The 23,623-nt window shown below is 40.2% G+C and overlaps 3 protein-coding genes across 7 annotated transcripts; 2 read left to right on the top strand and 1 right to left on the bottom strand.

The window, feature by feature from the left end:
• Positions 1-1,276: 1,276 nt before the first annotated feature.
• On the top strand, positions 1,277-6,329 carry LOC126394570 (UDP-glucuronosyltransferase 2A2-like). The gene is made up of 6 exons (XM_050051469.1): positions 1,277-2,175; positions 2,366-2,514; positions 2,670-2,801; positions 3,757-3,844; positions 4,402-4,621; positions 5,856-6,329. The coding sequence occupies exons 1-6, from the start codon at positions 1,452-1,454 to the stop codon at positions 6,139-6,141; spliced, it is 1,599 nt and encodes a 532-aa protein (XP_049907426.1). The 5' UTR covers positions 1,277-1,451; the 3' UTR covers positions 6,142-6,329.
• A 340-nt stretch (positions 6,330-6,669) lies between these two features.
• zgc:152968 (uncharacterized protein LOC564848 homolog) lies at positions 6,670-17,322 on the bottom strand. Of its 5 annotated transcripts, XM_050051450.1 has the most exons (17): positions 17,221-17,322; positions 15,474-15,590; positions 12,780-14,335; positions 12,598-12,693; positions 12,043-12,301; positions 11,533-11,873; positions 11,274-11,417; positions 11,074-11,188; positions 10,911-10,982; positions 10,687-10,830; positions 10,411-10,524; positions 10,240-10,313; positions 10,023-10,127; positions 9,731-9,846; positions 9,247-9,385; positions 7,268-7,388; positions 6,670-7,022 (listed from the first exon to the last, which is right to left on the bottom strand). In XM_050051450.1, the coding sequence occupies exons 2-17, from the start codon at positions 15,508-15,510 to the stop codon at positions 6,934-6,936; spliced, it is 3,522 nt and encodes a 1,173-aa protein (XP_049907407.1). In that variant the 5' UTR covers positions 15,511-15,590; positions 17,221-17,322; the 3' UTR covers positions 6,670-6,933. The 5 variants fall into 5 exon arrangements, 4 of the variants coding, with proteins under 4 accessions (XP_049907407.1, XP_049907403.1, XP_049907404.1 ...); XM_050051446.1 differs by lacking the exon at positions 17,221-17,322 and having other exon boundaries at positions 15,474-15,618; XM_050051447.1 differs by lacking the exon at positions 17,221-17,322 and having other exon boundaries at positions 10,687-10,827; positions 15,474-15,618.
• On the top strand, positions 15,935-22,762 carry poli (polymerase (DNA directed) iota). Its single transcript, XM_050051459.1, has 10 exons — positions 15,935-16,142; positions 16,295-16,420; positions 16,506-16,670; positions 17,240-17,386; positions 17,568-17,804; positions 17,940-18,118; positions 18,325-18,416; positions 18,494-18,627; positions 19,995-20,215; positions 21,972-22,762. Exons 1-10 carry the CDS (start codon positions 16,046-16,048, stop codon positions 22,749-22,751), a joined length of 2,178 nt encoding a protein of 725 aa, XP_049907416.1. The 5' UTR covers positions 15,935-16,045; the 3' UTR covers positions 22,752-22,762.
• Positions 22,763-23,623: the final 861 nt, after the last annotated feature.

Raw genomic sequence — 23,623 nt, 5'->3', positions numbered from 1 at the left:
ATACCCCAGTGAAATTCCAGGAAGGTATTGGGGGGAAAAACATACCACCCAAGCCTACTCCCATTCACATTCGACTCACCCCAGTTTGCATACAGAGCAAACAGATTACAGAGAATGCCATGGTCACAGTACTAACCCACTGAAACATCATGGAAGCTACCTGAGGCTGCTGTTCATAGATTTTTGCTCTGCCTTTGCCACATCCCAACTAGACTGGCCACTACCTATAACCTATAACCTCGAATGCCAGATTTTACAACTCTAGACAGACTTAAGTTGGCCTGCAACCAAACAGGAGGGTAAAATATTAGCAGGTCCCTGTTTAATGATAAATCCATGGCAGTGTCCTTAACACTGCATATAGCACACCCTTATTGTAATCTGTATGTCTTTCCATTTCACCTTTTTTCACCTTTAATCTGTCTCGCATCTATGTACAACCTATAGGCTGTATAAAGAGCCAACTACAAGTCCCGGCCTGCTCTACAATGAGCCATCATCACCTCTGAAATTAATCCAGCGCCACTGCCTCCAACCATTTGCTTGGGATGGGTCCAATATTCAATGTCACATGCAGCATAAAAGATGATCGATGAGCCAGAGTTCAGGGCCCGTATTCACAAAGAATCCTAAGACTAAAAGTAGCTCTTAGTGACGTCATTTTCAATTTGAAGTCTGCCTCTTCCCTTGTGCCGTGATCCCGGGACCGAATTTCCCTCTTAAAACTCTGTTGTTCTCCTCCACGAGCTGTGCCAACAGCAGGCACTGCTCTTCTGTCCAGTTCGGCTTTCTTGTTCTTTTTTTCTCCATTTCATTCGTTGTTTTTGTCATTCTGTCAAATCAAACCGCTTTTTACAAGGAGGCCAGCAATCACAGTAATTGCTGACAGCTGAGTCTGCGTCCACCATTACTATCAAATAGATTAAGTAGTAAAATTACCAGCATGGCGAGTAAACATAACAAGCAAATCAATATAATAATCGGCATGTGAATAAGGTACGTTCAAACATTTTGAAGCTGTGTAACAATTAATTTAATTTTGCTGAGTTTCATCATCATGACATAAAATTATTTTCACAATTACACATTTCTTAATACAGTCTAAGTTCTATGATCGGTTGATTTCACTGTTCATTCATTACTAGGAGCGCATTTGTTTTTCTTTTTTTTTTCTTTTTTCCTTTTTGTAACAACCAGTCACAGCTTTTAGAAGATTGCGTCACACCTAGCAACGGGGTCAACGACACCTCCTCACTAAGATAAAAGTTTCTGTGCCCTCCTTGCTCAGAGTTGCTCTCAGAAACTTCCTGAATCACTCTTATTTTTAGGCTAAGTTAGGAGCTCTCTGAGAGGACTCTGAGAATCTTTGTGAATACGGGCCCAGATTTGTTTGTTTAAGGAGTATATTTTAAGGGAGACCTGGATAGCTTTTGTCCTGACAGGCAGGCACCATGAAGCTGGGGCAGCGTCTCTCCATTTGTGTCCTGCTGCTACTTTGTGTGACACAGAGCGCAGATGGAGGGAACATTCTGGTGTGGTACGCTGATGGAAGCCACTGGATTAACATGAAACCTGTGCTGGAGTTGTTGATCGACAGGGGACACCAGGTGACGGTTCTGGTCCCAAGCACTTCAATGTTCATGAACACCAGTGAGTCTTCTCGTTTTGGCTACGAACCCTTCAATGTCTCTGTCTCAATGGAGACCATCAGACAGTTTTATGAGGATTATATTCACTTCTCCATGTATGAGATTGATCATATGAGCTACTTGCAGATGTACATCAAATACATGGATATTATGACGGTGTACCTGCAGAACTTTTTAAAGTTTTTGGATGGCGTGGTGAAATCAGAGACCATCATGAAGAAGCTGAAGGAGGGAAAATATGACCTTCTCCTGGCTAACCCCGTCTATCCCGGCAGTGACTTGGTAGCAGATATTTTGGGCATCCCCCTGGTCTTCTCCCTGCGGTTTTCCCTAGCCCATAACTGGGAGAGACATTGTGGTCAGCTACCCACTCCTCCTTCCTTTGTCCCCGCCGCTATGAGCAAACTCACTGACAAGATGGACTTCTTTAAGAGAGTGTGGAACTTCCTCTTCTACCCACTGCAGGACATTGTGACCAATATTATTTATTGGAAAGAATTAGATAAATATTATTCGGAAGTCAAAGGTGAGCAACTCAGAAAACAAGTCAAATGGTTTGATTGATTTTGATTCACTGCAATGCTTTATTAACCAAATAATTCTCATCAACATTTTCATGTTTTATATAAGTTGATAAAAGATGAAATTAAATATCTGAAGTATTTGTTATACCTTTCAACGTACCACTAGCAGCCCTTACTTTTGCATTGTGACAGGAAAACCCACCAGTGGCTGTGAGATGATGGGTAGAGCAGACATCTGGTTGATGCGAAATTATTGGGACTTTGATTTTCCTCGTCCTTCTCTCCCTAACTTCAAATTTGTTGGTGGGATCCACTGCAGACCTGCTAAACCTTTACCAGAGGTAACGCTGTGTCCACTATCACACACCTATTAATGTTTTATTATATCTTCACAGTATTCCTGACTTAAACAATGAAGAGAATAAAGCCATTAAAATGATGTTGAAAAAAAAAATGCTGGTTGGTTTGCGTTGAGGTAACGTTACTCTTTTTGCAGGATAAAGAGAAGTTTGTGCAGAGTTCTGGAGACGCTGGCATCGTGGTCTTCACTTTGGGATCAATGATCAAGAATATTTCCACAGAGACGGAAAACATGATCGCCTCAGCCCTCGCTCAGTTACCACAAAAGGTCAGAGTACAATCAGTGTCAACAAATACTATGCCAACTGGAATAAACTTACATGACACTGTTGGGAAAAGCACTGCCCTGTGACACTGCCCTGAGCAGCAATTCTAATTTATTTTTTTTTGTAATTCTAACGGGACTTTTTGAAAGTTGTGTGCTTCCCAGCATCAGGCAGTGGATTTTAATAACGTGTGAATCCAGCATGAGGTGCTCTGTGGCTGGGAGACAGTAAAGAAGAGAGCGCATGAGAGCGGCAGTTGGTGTGTTGTGCTATTTTTACCAGTAATTGGTAATTCACTGCTTTGACTGCAGCCGTTCACCACACATAGGCTACAAATGCCATATGAAAAATAATGGTGAAGACAAATTAAGGTGGAGGAAACTAAAACATAAACTCAGTTCGCTAATGCAATAAGTTAGGCTAATTAACTAACTAACCAACCAACCAACCAACCAAGGTAACCTATGACAAAGACAAACTGATGGATGGACACAACTACACAGAGAGCTGTAACTAAGGCTATAATACTACAATAATGTTTAAATACAAGCTAAGTTGACTAGCTAACTTACAACAACCTTTATGATGTTTATGACAGTGTGCCTGCGCAAGCTTGGAGGATGACGTAGATTCTACTATAGTCATATGTCATCTTCCTGTTGTTGCAACAACCTTCATCTTTTAACTTTCAGCACAAAATTATTTCTCAAAAATATCTGGCAAATAGTGTGGCTAATCAACATTGTCAGGACATGACTCAGAAAAATAAAATATAAAAATGTCAAAATAAACTGAAGGGGGGGCTTTCAATCATTTTTGTTTCTGGTTCAATCATGATAATGGGACAGGATGTTAGGCAAGGAGAAACAACCAGAAGTGTATAAAATATGCCAGTTTACAGTTTAGGAAGAATTAATGAGTGCACTGTGTTGGTCTAAGTTTTATTGTTGTTCATAGGTGGTGTGGAGACACAAGGGAGAAAAACCAGCGACTCTGGGTGCAAACACCAGAATTTATGACTGGATTCCTCAGAATGACCTACTGGGCAAGTAAAGCTTTTAGCCTTCGACAGTAGTCCTTGTGACTTTTACTTTTAATTAAAATATGGTATCCACCACATTGGGTTTTCTCATCATTGTTTAGTTTGACAGAACAAAATCCTAAGGGAACATACAGTAGGAGAAAAGACAGTAAGAATATTTTTGGTGAAGTTTGTTCTTTGGCAAGCAGGACGTCAATTCAGAGACAAGGATTTTTCCAACCACTGCACATTAATAATATGCACTATTACATACTGAAATTTTTTACCCATGGTTTCCCTACAATGTAACGAAATGACTTTGGTGACCCCCCCTACCATGAGTTCATGGCACTTCAGCACAAATCCTTGTTGTACAGCCTTGTGATGCTGCAATTTTGTTTTCTGCAGTTCTTCAAAAATCTCTCTGGGATCTGATCTAGTAAGCTTCCACTCACAAGCTTTTCCCAATGTTCAGTTTATACGGTTACAATAGTTACGTCATGCAGAAGTAATATGTGCTTTAACAGCCTGTTTTGGTTTAAAAAATAATGTTTGTTTCATTAATTTCTGTAACCTATCAGGTCACCCCAAGACCAGAGCTTTAATCACTCATGGTGGCTCAAATGGGATTTATGAGGCCATCTACCATGGTGTTCCCATGGTGGGCATCCCCATGTTCGCTGACCAGCCACAGAACATGGTCCACATGAAAGCTAAGGGAGCTGCAGTTACTGTGGACGTGAACCTCATGAAGTCTGAAGACCTTAGAGATGCTATCAATACTGTCATCAATGACAAATCGTAAGTTATTTTACTTATCTGTAGTTGGTCTGTTTAAGGGTAATATTGAGAAATTATTGCATTTCTGGAGAGCTCACATTAATAATACAGACGCAAGATTGACAACATGCCATAAATGAAAATGGAAAATCAGCCTAAAAGGAGCTGCAGCACCTCACGTGGTGTAGAGAAACTGGTGCCTCCTCATGTACCTGTAATTGTTCACCAAGGTAAAAAAACAAACAAAAAAAAAACAGCATGGCATTAGTTCAGGGAGGCTAGGCAGGGAAGACTTTTGGTTGGCCACAAGGAAGTTCTGGCAAACAGTAGTGGCCTGGTTCTGTATTTTGATTTGAAGTCAAACATCATTTCAGAGGATGTTGGTCGATGCCAGGGTTGTCTCGTCTCTGATTTAGTTCCTGATTTTTATGGATAAGATCTCAGGTGCACTGGGGTGGTTTGCAGCCCAGTGTGCAAATGGTCAAGTCTGACGCCATGGTTCTCTGCCAGAGAACGGCAGATTGCCCTCCTTGGGTGTGAGTTGTTGCGTCAAGTGAGGCGGTATCTTGTGGTCCTGTTTATAAGTGAGGGTAAAATGACCAACAAGTGGACTGGCACGGCATCAGTTGGAATGTTGGCCCTGTGCCGGACCATTGTGGTGAATTGGGAACTGAGCCCAAAGGCAAAGTTGACCTATGGTCATAAACTTTGTGTAGTAAAGGAAAGTGTGAGGTCACATGGCTCATCCTTGAAGCCAAGACGCAACCACAAAGACATCAAAGAACTAGTAACGACAAATGACAACTGTTGCGTCAGCCCACATTTCTGTGTGTTGGCCAAGACGTTGCAATTGAACACACCACAAACACTACAGCCAATGGCTAGCTACTATCTATGTTCTGAACTCAACCAGCAGCAGAAAATGGTTGACACCATGGATGAAAAATTATTTTCTTGCCATTCTGCCTTTCTGGAGAGCTTACATTAATAATACAGATGCAAGACTGACAAAATACTAAAAAGAAATAAATCATAAAGAAATGACAAAACCATTAGCTGGCCCATTCCCCTCATTTACTGGCTGTCCTGTTAGAGATTTTAGCTTTAATAAATCACACACACACTCACACACACAAAAAAAATGAACTTTTTTTCCTCTTTATCCCCATTCTTGGTAAGCCAAAGAAAGTATAAAGTTTAAAATACATTCAAAACATTAATTCACATGTTCATCCCTGTATATTCACATTCATAGGTACAAGGAGAATGTCATGAAACTGTCCAGCATCCATCATGACAGACCAATGAGTCCTCTGGATGAGGCAGTATTCTGGATCGAGCACACCATGAGACACAAAGGGGCCAAGCACCTGAGGGTTCAGGCCCATGAGCTCACCTGGTACCAATATCACAGCTTGGATGTCCTGGCCTTCCTCCTTGCAATTGTTCTTCTCCTCGTATTTCTTGTCATCAAGACCTGCAGTTTCTGCCTCCGGAGGTGCTGTGGCAGAGCCGAACAGAGAAAGAGAAAGGCTGAGTAACTGAATGAAATGAAGCTGTTTAAAAAACTGATGGGTGAAAAAACAGTTCTTTGGTTGTCCTGTTGGTCTTAACTCATGTGATATAACCACAATGCTTTGGATTTGCATTTGTGGCATGGGTTCATTGATTGTCCAAAATTTGAAACAACTATTTTGAGCAAGAAAATAAAAAATACATTCAAAAATCACTCTGCACAGTCCAGTATTCTCATGAAACTCTAAGTAATGTACTGTGTGTTATGTGTTTCACATGTTTTGTCAGAATAAACTCAGGTTCAGACAGCCTGTAAACTGAAGTAAAAACACTGTTAGACTCTACACAAACAAATACCATGTATTTGCGTTCCAACATGTGGACAGTCCTCATTTGCTCCCTCACGTATCACAAGTAATTACTTCAGTTGCAGACAGGTGTGCTCTAATTGACATAACTGCACCTGAGGCCAATTGGACATTAAACACTGAATGTTCATTGGCTGCTGTAACTAAAAAGAAAGGAAAAAAAAAAACCACACACACATGCACAGAGCGATTTCATTATGTTCCTTTAATTGGATAATATTGATCACACCACGCCTCTTCAGGTTTTCACAAATGCTTATACTGGCATAGACACATGGGCTGCAAATCAAAATTTAACATGCAAAAAATATTTCAACATAAATCAAGTGAGGTCATCAAACTAAAAAATTAACAGCCCATCCATGTCCTCAGAATGCAAATATGTGACATTTAAATTGCATAACATTTTCTGTGTAAGAAGAGTGTGGGGATTGTCATGTTTTATTTCCATCATTTTTTCATTTTTCCATCTTCTTTGACCTTCCATAACATAAGCTCCATGCAGGCTGCAGCGTCTTCTGCCGTGTCATGGCCACAAACTGCGAGAAACATTTACATGGTGTATTAAAAGAAACCAAACAGTGACAAAACATGCATTAGCTATAAATACATTACACTTCAAAACGTTTAATCAGTCTTCACAGTCAAATACTGAAATCTGATTATATCAATTTCTTTATTAAATTTAGATTTTGCTTCAGATGTATGCTGGAGTTTAGACTTAATAAACATTCAAATAAAACATTAACTTGTATGGTGGCTGTAGTTATCCATGATGACCCACCACTCTCTTGGATGATCCTCCTCAGGTATTCAGCAGTCAGGTTGTTAAGGGTCATCTTATGAGGGGGGCCCAGACGGTGGGGGAAGACCACCGATGTGTCCACCACTGTCCCATGGAGCAACTACAGTACAGAGGAAGATATCTGAAGCTCTTATTACTGGGGGAAGTCTCTTTATCTCAATATTAAATAGATACAGGAGAAAAACAAGCAAACAAACTAAAAACTCAGCCAATTAGGATGGCACACCAGCAGGTGTGGGGCCCATAATCTGTGGCTTTATAATGCCACTTTCAATTCTCTTTCAAGATGGTAAGTCAAACCAGCTGTATAATGATTAAAACAAATATAAAACCTGATGGAAAAAGTACCTTAGACTTTCAAACCTTTGAGCAAAATGGATCATATATTGTTGAATACCAACAAACATTAACAGGTCAAAGACAAGATGTGTTTCTGTGCCTTCACACTCTCACATTTTAAATAACTTTTAGGAAGACAAAATGTCAATATGGGTGAAACAGAGCTCAAAATTGTCATTCTGTGTAATGGTCCACACTCTTATTTTACTATTACATCTTTAAATAAACATAATTACCGAGTATAAATAGTTTGTCTTGACATCTTCTAATCAGTGTTGATTATGTTATACTAAAAACACAGCACTCTGCTTTTTTAAAATATTAAAATAACCAGGGGACTTTTGTCCTAAATACAAGCGCTTTAAAAAGGTCATTCTGTGAACCAAAGTAAAGAAGCCCTTTTGAAACTTAGTCAAAAGGTGATGTCATCTCATGTGACAGTCTGTGATATCATCAAGAGGACCCCAAAGACCTATGAGGTAAGCTAATATCTCTCAAATATTTGATGATTTCACCTTTTCATAATGTGCTAACCCAGATCACAAAACCAAGTCATCCAGTAAAATGGCAAAACACTTGGTGTTAGATTTTTTTTTCCATATATATTTTTTATCTTGTGATTAATTATTAATTACAAGTCACACACACAAGACCACAAAATAACCAATCGAGACAGCAGTAGATCAGCAGCTCCTGAGTTCTGCAAGGTAAAATTACTGTTTTTGTCAAAGGAGCTCCGTGGCTGGCTTACCAGCTCCTGTCTTAAGTTGAATCCAGTGGCTCTGCAGAGGTCACTGCCAGCCTCAAAGTTCCATGGCTAGCTTCGAGGCATTGGGGCACCTTGCATCTCTTGTCTAAACCCAGCATTCTTCAGATGTGCTCTTAGGTACAGACATTTGGCACCAGTTGATTTAAAGCGATCAGTATTCAGTAGTACAGACACAATTTGGTCGGTACTCTTAAAATGTCCAGAGCTCCTCTTCCTTTGACATATTAAACAGTATTGTCATTTTTATAGCTTTGTCCTTTTAAAATGTTGCTTTTAAAAGTCAAACTTCCCCTTTAACAGCTATGAAAAGCTGAAACTTGGCATTCAACTTGCTAGTACCCAAAGTTGTAAACCTGTTTGGATTGTAGTTGGCAAGTTAAAACAGAGTTTGTACTTTCTCATGAGGGTTTTACATTAGTTTGTCAACACCCTCTACGTACATCCAGGTTATTAATCCATATTATAAAAGGAGCAAACCTTCTCAAAGATTTGCCATCGAACGATGGCACTATTGCTAAATAATTATATGGACTAAGAAAAAAAGTTTTAAATTCAATAAAATAAAAAACACAGAAAACATGGCATTTGAATGATGAATAATAAAACATGAATTACGTAAAGGGACTCTTAAAATAACATTTAAGGCTCTTTGCAGGGAAATTTAACAGGTGGCCATGTTAAATGTGACTGGTTGTTTGTTACAAAACATTTTTTGTTTCATGCAAACATGCTCACAGCTTGGATTAGAAAATCCTGTACTTGCTTCAATAAAATCACTGATAAGCCAGGATTGGAACAGAGGCTGGAATAAGTTTAAAGAATAATGTTGGAGAAAACTAATAGTAATCACCTTCAGGGCACAGAGGTCTGTTTCCAGGCCGTGTCCAATCAGAATGGTGTCGGCGCTGATGAAGCTCAATAAGGTCTCCTGTACCTCTCTGAGGGAGGTGTGGTTACCCTTCACATCTTCCTCACTGATGCCTGAAAATCTTGACAAGTGTCAGACAAGCTATTGAGACAGGCTGATTAAAAATACATTGATAAATACTGTAGTTGTATCATTATCTTTAGTTCATCACCCTGTGACAGTACTGAGCTTTATACATAATATCTGTTATATTGTAATGCATAACACCTGCTTTAACTGTGTGATAACATATTACCTCTCTAAAATCTAATTGAAAACAAAGTACAAATGCTTTAATATCAATTTTTAGGTCCTATATATCCATTTTGGATTATTAACAGAGGGGAGACAGAGTTTAACTAGGTGTACAAATCATTTTGGGTCCTTGGAAGAAAGAGGAAAAACTCAGTTACGTATCTAATATTACCTTGTGTTGTAGTCTATGACCTCATTATCAGGTCTGACGAAGGTGTCATAGACGACTTGCAGACTAGAGTTGACCACAGTCACTCTGGATAGCTCCAGACCATGAATGGTATAACACTGAGGATAAAAAAAATTACACAATATGTTTTTACTGCATACTCAAGGCCAGCTTAACATATAAAAAAGAAAATCAGTAAAATCTTGTAAAGTGTGCTCTTAAATGTTTTATGGTTATATTTGGAGTTAAGCTGGGGTTTGGTGCTCAACATGAAGGTTATAAAAAAGCTGATCACCATTTCACAATCCAAGGAGTAGACACCAGGACAGCTCGTATCTGAGGGATGTCTGGAGACGGTCGAAACAAACCCATCCAGGCTGAGGGAATCATGGACATGCAACTGGTGAAGACAAGGGAAAAAAAGAAAGAAAAATATTTAAAAACAAAAAAACCCCACATCTACTCACCAATTCATTTGAGGATGAATTGTCTTTTTTTATGTCTTTTCCTACCTGAAACACCTGACATCCAGGTGCTCCCATGACTCCCTCACAGCAACTGTAGCGGGTCTCCACTCCACCTGGCACTGGTAAAAGTTTAAAAATATATACAATGATCTTAAAGCTTGAGCTGTATAATAAACACTTGGGATGTTTTCAAAGTATAAACTACGGTATACTCACCTTTTTTTGTAACTCCTTTCCCATAGTGGTAATTACACTCCTCTTTACGGGTGTGTTTGCCCGTTTGGTTCACAGAGTATGTAGCTCCACATCGACAGCAGATCCTCTTGAGGGCTTTAGTCAATACAATAGCAAAAGGACATAAGAGTGAAATGTGCTGAGAGAAGAAAGCCTCATTTCAAGTACAGTACAGGTCAGGTCAGGTGCGCCATCTAGTGATATAATATGAGAATAGCATCAAATTGTCCTTTGAAGGAGCATGATGTTTTCACTTACGGTCTGCACTGCCTCTCTTATTGTCAGCAAAAAGAACAACACAGCCTGGTCTCTCTGGGTGCTTGACAGGAAAGTTGCTCTCAACCAGCTTTTCTTCAGTCAAAATATAGTCCTTCAAACTCTCATACAACGTCATATCATCTGCTGGAAAAAAATTAATTCACTGAGGAAGCTGTCAAAATATTGGAAAGACATGACAAATGCATTTAAAAATAAATTCTCACCATTCCGTTTCAACTTTTTCAGCTCAAGGGGAATGTTGCCTTTCGATCTTTGGCTGTTGACTTCATTTTTATCTGCACCAAAAAAATATAAATGAAATATATAACTAAATTATCTCTTATCACATTTTATGAAGAATAGCATGAGTTTTTCAGAAATTCTCACCTTTAACAGCAACAGCACTTTGGTTCTTCAGCTTTTTCAATGCATTCACTGCAACACTCAGATATTTGAGTTTGTTTACACTGCGGTTATACACAGTCTTCTCTTCAGCAAGTGCCTATCATCAATAACAGGGACAGAAATTAATATCTAGGCTGTATTGTTTTTTTAAGTGTGGATTACATTATGTGGCACAAGCTCACCTTTTCAAAGGCATCATTAACATTGGCTGTGGTCTTGAGGAACTCCTCTGTAAACATGTTGACATAACGCTGTCGGACGTCATGGGGTACTTTGTCTTTGGCAGCCTCACACTGCTGCTTCATCTTACGTTTAGAAGGCGCTGGCTAAAAGAATAAATTTATCATTAATATTCAAGAGATAAAACATGTATGACTTAAACCAGACGTAAGTTATGTCTTTTAAAATGGCCCCCAAAAATTGCTGCTTTTCACTCCTCACCTTAACCTGAGTATGGACAGCAGCTTGAGGAGTCGCGGAAGCAGTTGGACTTGAATGTGATGCTGCAGAGGCAGAGGTCAGTGAAGGTTTACGTGTCGGCGCAGGGATGAGCACAGGTGCTGTTGTGCGGTATCTTTGCACTGGGGTAAGTGCAGGTGGATGGTACATTTGTCTCACAGCACCGGTGCTCATTTGAACTTGACTGACTGGGGTTAGCACTGAGGTAACTTGGCTGGAACTGGAAGTGACAGGCAGCGGGTAGGTGCCTTCGGGGAGGATCAAGTGCAAATTGTTGCCCACTTCAATCACAGCAGGTCCCAAAGATATGTAGTTCATGTAAGCTGTGGAATAAGATAAAAACACATACAGATGTAATGCATTCAGGCACAGCTATAAGAGTAAATTCTAAATAAAGTTATTACAAAACAGAAAGAACTGCTGCTTGATCCACATCTATGAAGACAAAGCTGGTCTCAAGATGTTTTACTGGTAAAACAAACAGGTGCTTACCATTTTGCACAGGAGCAGGCTGCAGGTTTTCAAGGGCTTGATTTGAATGAAAAGATGCACTCTGGGTCTCTGGCTTCCTCTGGCAGGTGGAGGAAACAAAAGCCTGACCACCTTTAACTGAAGCAGTCAGCATGGAGGCTCTCTGCTGGACCTGCTGGATCTTGGAGGTGATGGAGGGGTGGGAGGCAAATCCTGACACCGCAGATCCACGTAGGGGAACCAGCACCTGGGGCTGAGGTCTGCTCTTGGCCACTGGCTGCTGAACAGCACATAAATCGAACAATGCGCCTAAAATTAGAATTTAGAATTTATATTTATCGTAGATTTATATCTGTTTATCTATGGGTAATTATATTGTACAATATTATATATTAACAGTTTTAGCATAGTTGTTTTAGAAAGAATAAAGCCTGCACTGAAAAAATATATTGCAATGTACATTTGTGTTTTTTAAATTTCTTCTAAGTTTTAATTCATAATGTCAACTTTGTCTATTTCTACCTTTCTCTGTTCAGGAGTGCCACTCCCAAAATTAGCCATGCTATGTGTATGTACCTCTGTATGTTTGACTTCATGAGCCACCCTCATCTTTCCTGGGAGTGCTTGAGGTTTGACATTAAACTCCGGCTTCTCCACATCCATAGCTCCAACCTAAATATGACAAAGTGAGGAAAAATATCTTCACACTGTTGGAGAAATTTATTCATTTAAATCTGGAGTGTCTACAACAAACTTACAGACAAATCAGGTTGCTCCTTATTTCCCGCATCCTCGTTGTTTGCCTCCATGAAGATCCTGTAGCATTCCTCCATTGGGTCACTGTCAGACACATCCATATCTGAATAGTTGAGCTCACCTTCATCATCAGAGCTGGAACTAATAGTTATAATGTCCTCATAATCTTGTTTTACAAGATGCTGTTCAACTGATGCAGAAGATAACTTTGTTTTGTTTGCCAAAGTCAATGCTGATGAATTGTGCTGGTCCTGATCTTGGGTGCTGCCTGAAGCTTGTTCTGCTGGCCCCAGGTATCTTCCAGGTGGAGCAACTTTACCCTGTATCTGTCCTGGCATTTTGCTTGGAGTTTTCTGGCTGTGTGGCAGCACTGATGGTACACATTTTGTCAAAGACAACTGACTACTAATCCTGTTCAGAGGTGGCTGCAGTGCTGTCAGGGTTTGCTCTGTGTGTTGCCTGCATGGTGAATCTGAGTTAGCAGTAGCTTTATAAGAAACTGACTTCTTGGGTAGAAGATAATGTGGCTGCAGTAGATTCATTTTCTCAACACTATGGGGCAGCTCACACTGAGGCAATTCAACCTGTAACATGTTTCCTTCCTTTTTCACCACCAGATTGTTCCAGGCTTGATCTTGCTGGTCCATGGCTGGGTGACTTGAAGGTTTGGGACTTTTCTCCACTTCTTTTTCAGAAACATGAGTCATTTTCTGAGTTTCATGTCGCAGGTCTTTCAAACAGCCAGTTAACTTAACGACACTCCCATCAACTGGTATATTTTCACATTCTATATTCTCATAAAGAATGAATGGACCTTGAGTGTTTTTAGTACTGCAATGCCTATAAACTTTATTTTCTTCTATTGTTGATGCAGGTGGAGACGCTACCTTGTGAGCCTCAGCATTTATAAGTAAAATAGGAGCTGTTCTGACCTCCTCCAATCCCCTTACTTTATCCTGGAGGGATTTGCCAGCAATAGAACCAACAGGTGTCTGAGCCCTTGCTCTCTTATTGTCAGGTGAGGGAGGAATGTCAATAATCAGGATGCCATCTTCATGAGAGTCATCAAGTGGCTCTTGAGATGGAGACTGGGAAAGCCAAGACTGACATGCAACTGGCTTCTTCTGGTCACAAGGTATAGCATTTCGTACTCTTTTCAACCCCTGTCCATTTTTCACCTTTGGCTCTTTATCTGGAGAGCTGTAAGAGCATAAGCCAGCAGAAAAGTTGGACAGAGGGTCGTACTCCAAATCAGTCCTTGGTTTTGAGTTGTCCACCACGTATTTCCTTGCTTGGGAGTATGCTTTAGTAGAGTTTGTGGAAGAGGACAGTCCATAATAACCTTTGTCTACATTTTCACCTGCAGTTTCTAACTTGGAAACAGAGAAATTAGACATAGTTTTTATGCTCCCTGCCTGTACGGTTTTGTAGCGTGACAGTCGCCTTTGCTCTTGCTCCACCTCGTGCCTTACAGTTTCTATCTCCTTGTTGATCCGCTCCAGCTCCTGGAGGCAGTCATCTTTGGTCTCACCATTCACTGGATAGCCACTTTGCACTGCTGTACAAAAAGAATATGAAACAAAACTTATTAGCATGAGTGAAAAAGTAGAGGGTGAGATTGGGCTCAATATAACTGTGGGAAGTGCTTATGGGATGACCTGTGGCTGTGGGCAGAGCAAACATCTTTACACCAGTGGATCTCAACCTTACTAGTGTCAAGAACCCCTAAATTGAACTGGTTAATTAATTAAATTGATTAATTTATTAGGTCAGGAAACCCTGTTTGATAAGGTTTAACGTCAGGCACCTACTTCTGAAAAGACTTGGTTGTTAGATATGATTAAGACCAGAATTCTACACGTGTTGACTGCAAATGAGGAGATAGCCTAACCAGTGAGAAAGTGAAACCTATGATCAGAATAGTCACCCTTAATGACTCTTCCTCTCATTGGATCCACATCTATGGTGAATTAAATAGTAAAAATGAACCGGGTACCCACTGAAACTTCCCCAATGACCTCTGGTTGAGAGGCACAGCTTTACACCACTGTAATTTGTGGTTCTATAGTTATATGCAAATTAGGCATAATCCAATTAAATGTGAGCTTTTTCCATGCATTTCCAGAACTGAAATCTTTGCCAAAATAACACTATTTTAGTAACACTAACACAGGAAATGTTATGGAAGCAAAATAGCCCAAAATCTCAAAATTGACCAGTGCATGAAAAAAAGGTTTCTCCTGAGGTGTCTGTCATTTAGCATATAAATTGAGAATTTGTGTATTTTTATGTTTTTAAAAAAAATAGCTAAGATGATAAAAGAACCATAAATGTGCTTATTTTTTTTAACTTACAGGTATGGGACAAAATAGCGACTAAATCATCCGCTGATGAAGTGAGGTATACCATTTAGTTTTAGCTAACGTTAGCTTTTCAACCGTTGTTTGAATGCGATAAATATATATATATATATATATATATATATGCAATATATATATGCAAGGCCGTTCAGAATTAAAGTAACATTAGGCTACTTCAACTTTAAGCTAATTCAGTCAAAGTTTAAAAATTATTTAACCCACTTTACTCTTAAATTACTTTGAATATGCAATTGAAAACTTTTAACAGGCAAAGACAACAAGCTAACACACACCTGTAGTTAATTGCTAACGGCTAGAAAACCTCAAACCACTAACCTGCAAAGTCAGCTATGGAATATGAGGCACCGAACATTTCCCGTAATTCTGTGGCGTGTCTGTACAAACAGTGAGGCCTCTCACAAAGCCCATGTTCCGAGAAAGGACAATTTATATCTGCAAAAAGTCCAGACGAAGGAAACATCAGGTAAAACGCCACTTTCCACGATGCGCAGAAAACCGTTTGGTGTAGTTAATTAACCGTCGAGCAACAGGTGGAGGCTCCAACTGATACTCATGACGTCAGCTTCCCTTATATAGCCTATGTTCAGGTAATTTAATTTTTATGCTCCTAAACATGTATTTTTTTCGGTAGTTAAAACCAATTTAATCCCCGAGAAAAATATATGAAAAATTTAGATCTTAGGGAGTTAATTATTTTTCAGATTATGTGTAATTCATTGTGTCGCCATAATTCCTCCGCGCCGGCAGATGGCGCTGCCGCACAAACCTGAACTGGATCTTTCAATGGAAGAAGTAGTGTTTGGTACACTTCCCATACTGCAGCCGCAACAACAGTTGCCCTACTTAGCATAAAATCTATCAAACAAACACAATTTGCGTCGATTAAAATGGATAACAGTGACGATGAGATGGAGGACGATGAAACCGAGTGGAAGAGCAGTTTCGTGGACTCAGTCCCACTCAGCCCCGCTGCTGCTGCTTCTGGTAAAGTTTGAATAGTGGGAGGCTTATGTTAAATAAACAGTTCATTTTGGCTTTTATCTGGTTTTTGAGATGCTGAGAGAAACGCAGCTTACGTTATCGGCTATCTATACGTGCCAGATGGTAAATAAAGTGTGTCTAATCTCTTGTTTCAGGTTCAAGTTTCAATAAGACATCAGGTCCATCACCTGAACACAGAGTTATTCTGCATTTTGACCTGGACTGCTTCTATGCCCAAGTGGAAATGATCAGAAACCCAGCATTGAGAGAGGTCCCTTTAGGTAAACTGAGGCAGTACAAAAGATCATCTGTGATGGAAGTATAAACTCTCAGATTGTGGTTCAACAATGTTTCTCATATCATCAGGTATTCAGCAGAAAAACATCATAGTCACCTGTAACTATGTGGCAAGAGATCAGGGTGTCACCAAGCTGATGTATGTGACTGATGCTATGGAGAAATGTCCTCAGCTGGTGCTGGTTAAAGGAGAGGACCTGACACACTACAGGGAGATGTCCTATAAATTGACAGGTAGGCAGGATGCTGCAGAGATAAAGCTGTATTTAGCAAACTGATATGACAATTGATTATTTACTAAAGTATTTAGAGTAAAATCCACCCCAAAACACACGTAATAAACAAACGTTGCTAATAAATCTCACCTCCCAAGCTAATCTCTTCTTATATGTGGGTTTATTTGCTGTCATATGGTAGCAGAGAATAACTGATCTATCTTAAAACACCAACACAAAACTACTTCATAAAAGGTTTTGGTGGGGTTTTTTTTGCAGAAATAAAGAGCCAGAGATTTTGTCTAGACACTTAGGTAACTGCTAAAAGCTGTAATCAAATGCAAAAAGAAGGCCGTTATGTATTTGAGTAAGGGGCACGCATGTCATTTGATTTTCAACTGTAAAAATCTCCCCCTCTCGCTGTGCTACCACTATTACTAGTGCCTTAGCTTACCTCATTTACACATACCTTATACCCACAGATAAGTATGTTGAGCTCACGCTATTCTCTATGAGCTAATCCTTTAGCTATATGTATATTTCATATTTCTTTACTCTGCTCACTTTACCTTTCTTGTCCTCTTCCAGAGCTGCTGATGTCCTATTCTCCACTAGTAGAGAGGCTTGGATTTGATGAAAACTTCATGGACATCACAAAGATGGTAGAACAAAGGCTAGCACAGACACCAGAGTCTAGCAGCTTTTCATTTAAAGGACATGTCTACAATCATTTCAGTAAGTAACACTTGTACCATCTGGCTCACGGAAACCAGGAAATGAGTTGTGAAACAAGCCAAGACGCTAAAACTTGTACAATATTTGCATTGTAGTCTCAGTTTCCCATCATACGAAATGTTTGCTTTTAGATTCTCTTGTTTTAACAACCACAGACATCTGTTTTTCTTTTCCTGCTCAGGTGCAGAAGTTGAAGCCAATGATCATCCAAGGTTGGCACAAGGTTCACACATTGCAGCAGAACTAAGAGAAGCCATTTACAGCAAACTGGGTCTGACCGGCTGTGCTGGCATCGCCACAAACAAGCTACTGGCCAAACTTGTGTCAGGCACCTTCAAACCCAACCAGCAAACCACCCTGTTGCCGGAGAATGTCAGCGACATCATGGGCTGCCTGAGCAGCCTCCGTAAAGTACCGGGTATAAATGATAATTCAATAGTTACTCATCAATAGATCACTAGTTTGCAGTATCCAGAGCTCTTTGCTGTGGTTTTGTCCCACGTCACTTCAATCAAATTTCCCTGATGATAAATTTCCCATCATGTACATTTAGGGGTGGGTCACCAAACTGCAAAAAGACTTCAAGCCCTGGGATTAGTTAGCGTGAAAGACCTCCAGCTCTACTCACTAAATGACTTGGTGAGAGAGTTTGGAGGTGCCAGCGCTCAGCGGTTGAAGAATCTGGCCCTTGGTATTGATGACTCACCTGTCACCCCAACTGGGGCCCCACAGGTAGGCTTTGATATCTCTATAATTACGTGTAGCTTCGCTCAAAGTTGTGACAGTCAGAAAAACCAAAGTAATTGTCGACTCACTCGTACAGGTCTGAACTCTGCAGATATTTTTCTTAGTTTGAGTCATTAGAGTTCTTATTTATTGGCCACTTTGCTGTAAAAAGCTACCATATGTTTTCCTTAACCAATTTCTTTCTGTTTCAGTCTCTCAGTGATGAAGACTCCTTCAAGAAAATTTCATCAACTAAAGAGGTTTTGGAAAAGATTCAGGAACTCCTCAGCAGTCTGGTGGAGAGGTGAGATACTTTGTCACTGAGGTCTTTTCTGCTCGAAGCCACTGAATCTAACCTTTTATCATCTGCTTGAAAACTAGGATGCACAAAGATGGCAGGCAGCCTCAAACCTTCCGGCTAACCATCCGTAGATACTCGGCGACCAACAAGTGGTTCAGTCGGGAGAGCCGGCAGTGTCCAATCCCCAACCACATAGGACAGAAGATCACCTCTGGTAAGCTTCCGCACCAGGAGGGACTCTGTGATATCCCAACGGAAGAGCTCAGGTAGCAAGTGTAGACACTTTATCAGGGTTTCCACTCATAAAATTACTTGAGAGTATGATGGCCATGAATGTGCTTGACTTATTTCAGTTTAATATAGCACCTAAATACATAAGAGGAGCCTCAGCACCATGAAGTTCTCTCTGTCCTGAGAGCATTCAATTAATAGTAGGTGAATAAGTTCAACATGATTTGTTTGCTCTACAATGCACCAAGCATAAAACCTCTTTAACCTTTAAACTTTCATTCACAAATACTGCCGATTTTTAGTCTTTCCTTTTTTCAAAGACCTTTTAAAGCTGCTGTAATCAATATTCTTTATTAAGAATGACTCAAATGGAGAAGGGTCTAGCTGCAGAGCTCCAGGCTCAGGCCCACCTCCTCCACTGGACCCTTTCCTGTCCTGAGCCTGGAAAATAAAGTCCGACATTGTGTATTCCCACCAGAGACGATCATCAAGATATTCAGTTCAATAAATCTTTATTGTTCCCAGAGGGCAGTTCTGCTGCAGCATTAAAGAAAAACAAGAAACATTGAAGAGACATACTGTACATAAAATTACTGTAAAAGTACAACCAACAACAGCACAGTACCAAACAAGGACTCTTTAAACAACAAGTAATAGTGAATACATCAAGTTTGGAGAGTGCAATGAGTAAAAACTGCAAGTAGTAAAATGTGTGGGACAAGACAGCCAAGACAGAGGTCACCTTTCTCACCAGGTGTTTCCATAGACTGCATAAATAATGGAAGTAGCTACCATGACAACACCCATTGGTTTGTGGACTCTCATTTTGAAGCCTCAAGTTTGGCATTTCGGCCATCGGCAACTTGGTTTTTTGGAGCCAGAGGTGACCATATTTGAACGAGAGGGTGGCGCTGTGAGGAGGGGTGGGTCTGACTGGGAAGCTGAAGACACTATTGGCCGACAGCCTGTCTCTTAAAGTGGTCTGCCCCTAATTATGCAATAAGCAATAGCACACATGCTTTACCACCTTATCGAATGCAATAACACACGATTTTCCTACACGGGTCCTGGTGATGGAGATGGGTCCCAGTGCCTGAGGTGGGCCCGAGCCTGGAGCTCTGCAGCAGGTCTCTAAATGTGACAAAAGGAGTCACATGTAGTGACAGACTGATGAGAATCATCATCTGACACACTTGTCTAACAGGAACTTAATAAAATTTGTGTTTGATTGAAGTGTTTAAACCCTCTGTGGTTGTTTTTTTTACATGTTTTTTACAGTCTCTGTGAAGGCAGTGCATGTACCTCTGTTCAGTCAGGAATTAAGCATTGTTTTCTGTAATGTTTCTATAGACAGCAGTGATGACGCTGTGGTCCAGCTGGTCACATTGGCTATGAAGCTGTTCAACAAGATGGTGGACAGCAGTGCCGCTTTCCACCTCACCCTCATCAATGTTTGCTTCAGTAACCTGCAGACCAGGGGAGCTGCCGTCAGCGGAAAGGGCTCCATAACATCTTTCTTCACAAACAGCACTTCTCCCAGAAAAACACAACTCTTCCCATCACAAATCCAGGTAGCAGAGTGACTTAGTGCAGTATTTCTGTCTTGTTATTACTGTTCAGATCATGTTTTCCTCATTTCCATCAGTTTATCTTCAGGGAAGTTTTAAAAAGCATTGAATTCAGGTTCCTGAAATATTTTTGTCTAGGCTGATGAAGGCAGGAATGGCACTTAAAAAATATTTTTTATCCAATTACAGGCTGTCAGGAGATGTTATGTACTATAAATGGTATTTTTGTAGGCCTGCAGCTAACACTTATTGTCATCATTTCTTAATCTGTCGGGGTTTTTTTGTTTGTTTGTTTGTTTGTTTTCAATTTATCAGTTAAGCTGTGAAATGTGAAAAGATAGCTGGAAAAAATCACTATCGCAATTTTACAGAGCTCAAGGTGCCATCTTCAGATGTCTTATTTGTCTGACCAACAGTCCAAAAACAAAGATATTCTGTTTACTTTTATATATGACAAAGAGAAGCAGCACGTCCTCACACTTCAGTGGCTCAAACCAGATAGCGTATTGCATGTTTTTCACAATTAGTCAGCTGCGATTAGTCAACCAGTTGACTAATCGCAGCTCTAGACTGATGCTCCCAGCAGTAGCTAGGAAGCTCATTGTCTCATAATGGGCAGATTAATTATTTGTAATAAATTAAACCATCCATCCATACACTTTTTTGCTGCTTATCTGGGTCCAGGTTTAGGGATTGGGATTTTAAGTAATTTCCATGTTTGAGTACTCACATTAAATTATTGTACTGTGTTGTACTGGCAAAAATAAATAAATAACATAAGATTAGGAACATAAAAAAAAAGCCAAAACGGAAAACAAGTGCAATTCAAAATTCATTTATTGAGCAACCAATTAGCCCGTTACACACTAAATTCAAAACTGCCCTGTATGCTAAATGGTTAAAGACAACCTACTTACAACCTCTCAGAAAGGTCTTTGGCAGTAAAAGGTTTTTCAGTATCGTCATTTAAAATACAATCATCCCAATGTGCAAATGGGCCCTTTTTACATTTTTTGAACCTCTAACACAAATGTACATACATCTTTATAAAACCTGTCCATCAGTATTTCTTTACTTTTTTCATGTTCAGCTAATCTAAATGCAAACAGCTTGTTTCCAGTATTAAAACACCATAATATCTTTCTTTTGCTGCCCAAGGGTGAACGCAACACTGAAGGACAATATCCAGAATCACTCTCCTCCTGGTCAGTTCAGTGTCTGCCTGGTTAGCACGCGCTAACACGACAGCAGCTGCTAGCATCCAACACCAAACCATTAAATGGTCCCAACAAACTCACAGCGACACCAAAACGGCTTGATTCCATCGGTAAACCCGTTCATAACCATTAAGTAAAGTTAGCCATGTGATACTAAAGGTTAGCCCTGTCATTGTGTGACCAAGGAACATCCCAACCACAGCAATGTAAGGGAAAAAAAAGAATTCACAGGCAGAGGGCAGAGTCTCCACAGATAAATACACCACTACAAACTGCCAGTGGGGCTTAAGTAATGATTGAGAGGGATTACCTCTGTATGAGCCGACATTATTTTTAGGAAAAACACCTTTGAATTGGATTCTATGTGATATTAAAAGGTCTTAAAAAGTCTAACATTTAACTTGAACCCTGCAGACTCTCTGCTCCATACTTGTTCTTTCACACTCAGCTGTAAAATGATGCCTACAGACTTTTCCCATCGTGGGTCAGTAATCTGCATTTTCTAAAAGCATTTGTGCTCCTCCTCTTTTATTCTCCAATAGGATGATTCCTGTCAGAGAGGGGATAGTCACTGCATGGATCATCAGTTCAGCACACAGAGCGTGGTTACACAACACACCTCACAAAAGACAGTTGCCACAAAAAGCCCTCGAAGCTTGGAGGCAGAATTATGTGGGTTTGAAAGAAAACATGTTGCGGTAGAAGGCCCTCCACTTCAGAGAGTATCCTGCTGCACAGTGCGGTCAGACCATGAAGACACAAATATCACGGTGACACATCGATTGCCCCCGAATGTTGACCCCGAAGTGTTCAGGCTTCTCCCTGAGGAAATCCAGAAGGAGCTGTTATCTCCTGCTTACACAAACTGTCTCCCTGGCACTTCAGCAGGCTCATCTGTCGTCATCGATGTCCCCTGCATAACAAAAAACAATTCCCCACTGTCATTTACAAACTCACAAAATATTAAAGACACAAAAGAGGCTTCAGACAAATTGGATTCATTTAACAGGCTGACCAGCGTGAATCATGAAAGCCCTGAGGGCACAAGTACGCTTCCTGAAGAAGACGTCATGGAAGAAGAGACACCGTCATTCCCCCGGTCTTCTGACTGCAAGTTCCCGGGAAATGTGGACCCTAAGGTGTTTTCTGAGCTTCCGCCGGACATACAGAGGGAGCTGATGTCTGAATGGAAGCAACAGAAGGCGGTTCTGAAGACGCCCTCGTCCAGGAAACCAGGGAGAAGCTTGATGAGCAAAGACAGAAAAGCTGCAGGAAAAGGCAGTCAGGCAAACAACTTGTTCAAGTATTTCAAACCCAGTTAGAGCGGGACAAAAATAATGTCTTGCAGGAAAAACTCATATTTAGTTATGTTATTTCTCTCATGGAAAATCTCCTCTTTTATTTTGTGGTTGTTCTCATGTGATATATACAGGGAGTGGACAAAATAAAAGAAACACTTCACAGTATTCTGCGGTAGCCCTTTAGCGAGGAACAATTTGGCGAGGCGTTTTTTAGACAGTACTGTAAATTTCAAAGGTGGCTACACAAATATAACCAAAGATCAAAAGGCCAAACACAGCAAAATATGGCACTGTAACAATGGCAAAGAAAGTAAAAAAAAAAACAAAAAAAAAAAACATGCCAAACATGAGAAAATTGCATCAGAAAAAAATCAGGAGGTCAATTACAATTAGATCCACTCTAACATTAAAGGACAACTTAAGTGTTTTTCAACCCAGACCCTATTTTCCAACGTTTTTGTGTCTAAGTGGCCGATGTAGACAACCTTTTTTTTTTTTTTTTTTTTTAAATTAGTCCAGTATTGAGCAAGAGCATTGTAGCTGTAATGGGGAAACAGGCTTCAATGTAATTCCTATTGGCAACTGTGCGTCTTCAATTTATGTCCTCAAAAAGTGCTTGTTTTTGTCACTGACAGGCTCAGATTATTAAAGGATCCCTACAGGGAAATTTTACGTCCTTCCTTACCTGTCATGGGTCTGTTTGTTATTGTGCCTAACTAAGTCTCGCTTAAGGAGGAGTCTCATTCTGAAATCGTGACGTTGCAGGAAAATGAATGGTGGAAATGTTAGTGAGAGCTGGAGAGAGGAGTGCTGGGAAGAGTTTGTTGTGTTGGAGTACAAAACGTGTAGCTTAGTGTCATCTAAAAGATTTTCACTGTCATGACTGAATATTT

The sequence above is a fragment of the Epinephelus moara genome, chromosome 8, assembly GCF_006386435.1.
Source record: "Epinephelus moara isolate mb chromosome 8, YSFRI_EMoa_1.0, whole genome shotgun sequence".
In the NCBI taxonomy this organism is placed as follows: domain Eukaryota; kingdom Metazoa; phylum Chordata; class Actinopteri; order Perciformes; family Serranidae; genus Epinephelus; species Epinephelus moara.
The sequence above is the reverse complement of the archived record's forward strand: the minus strand, read 5'-3'. Positions and strand labels throughout refer to the sequence as shown.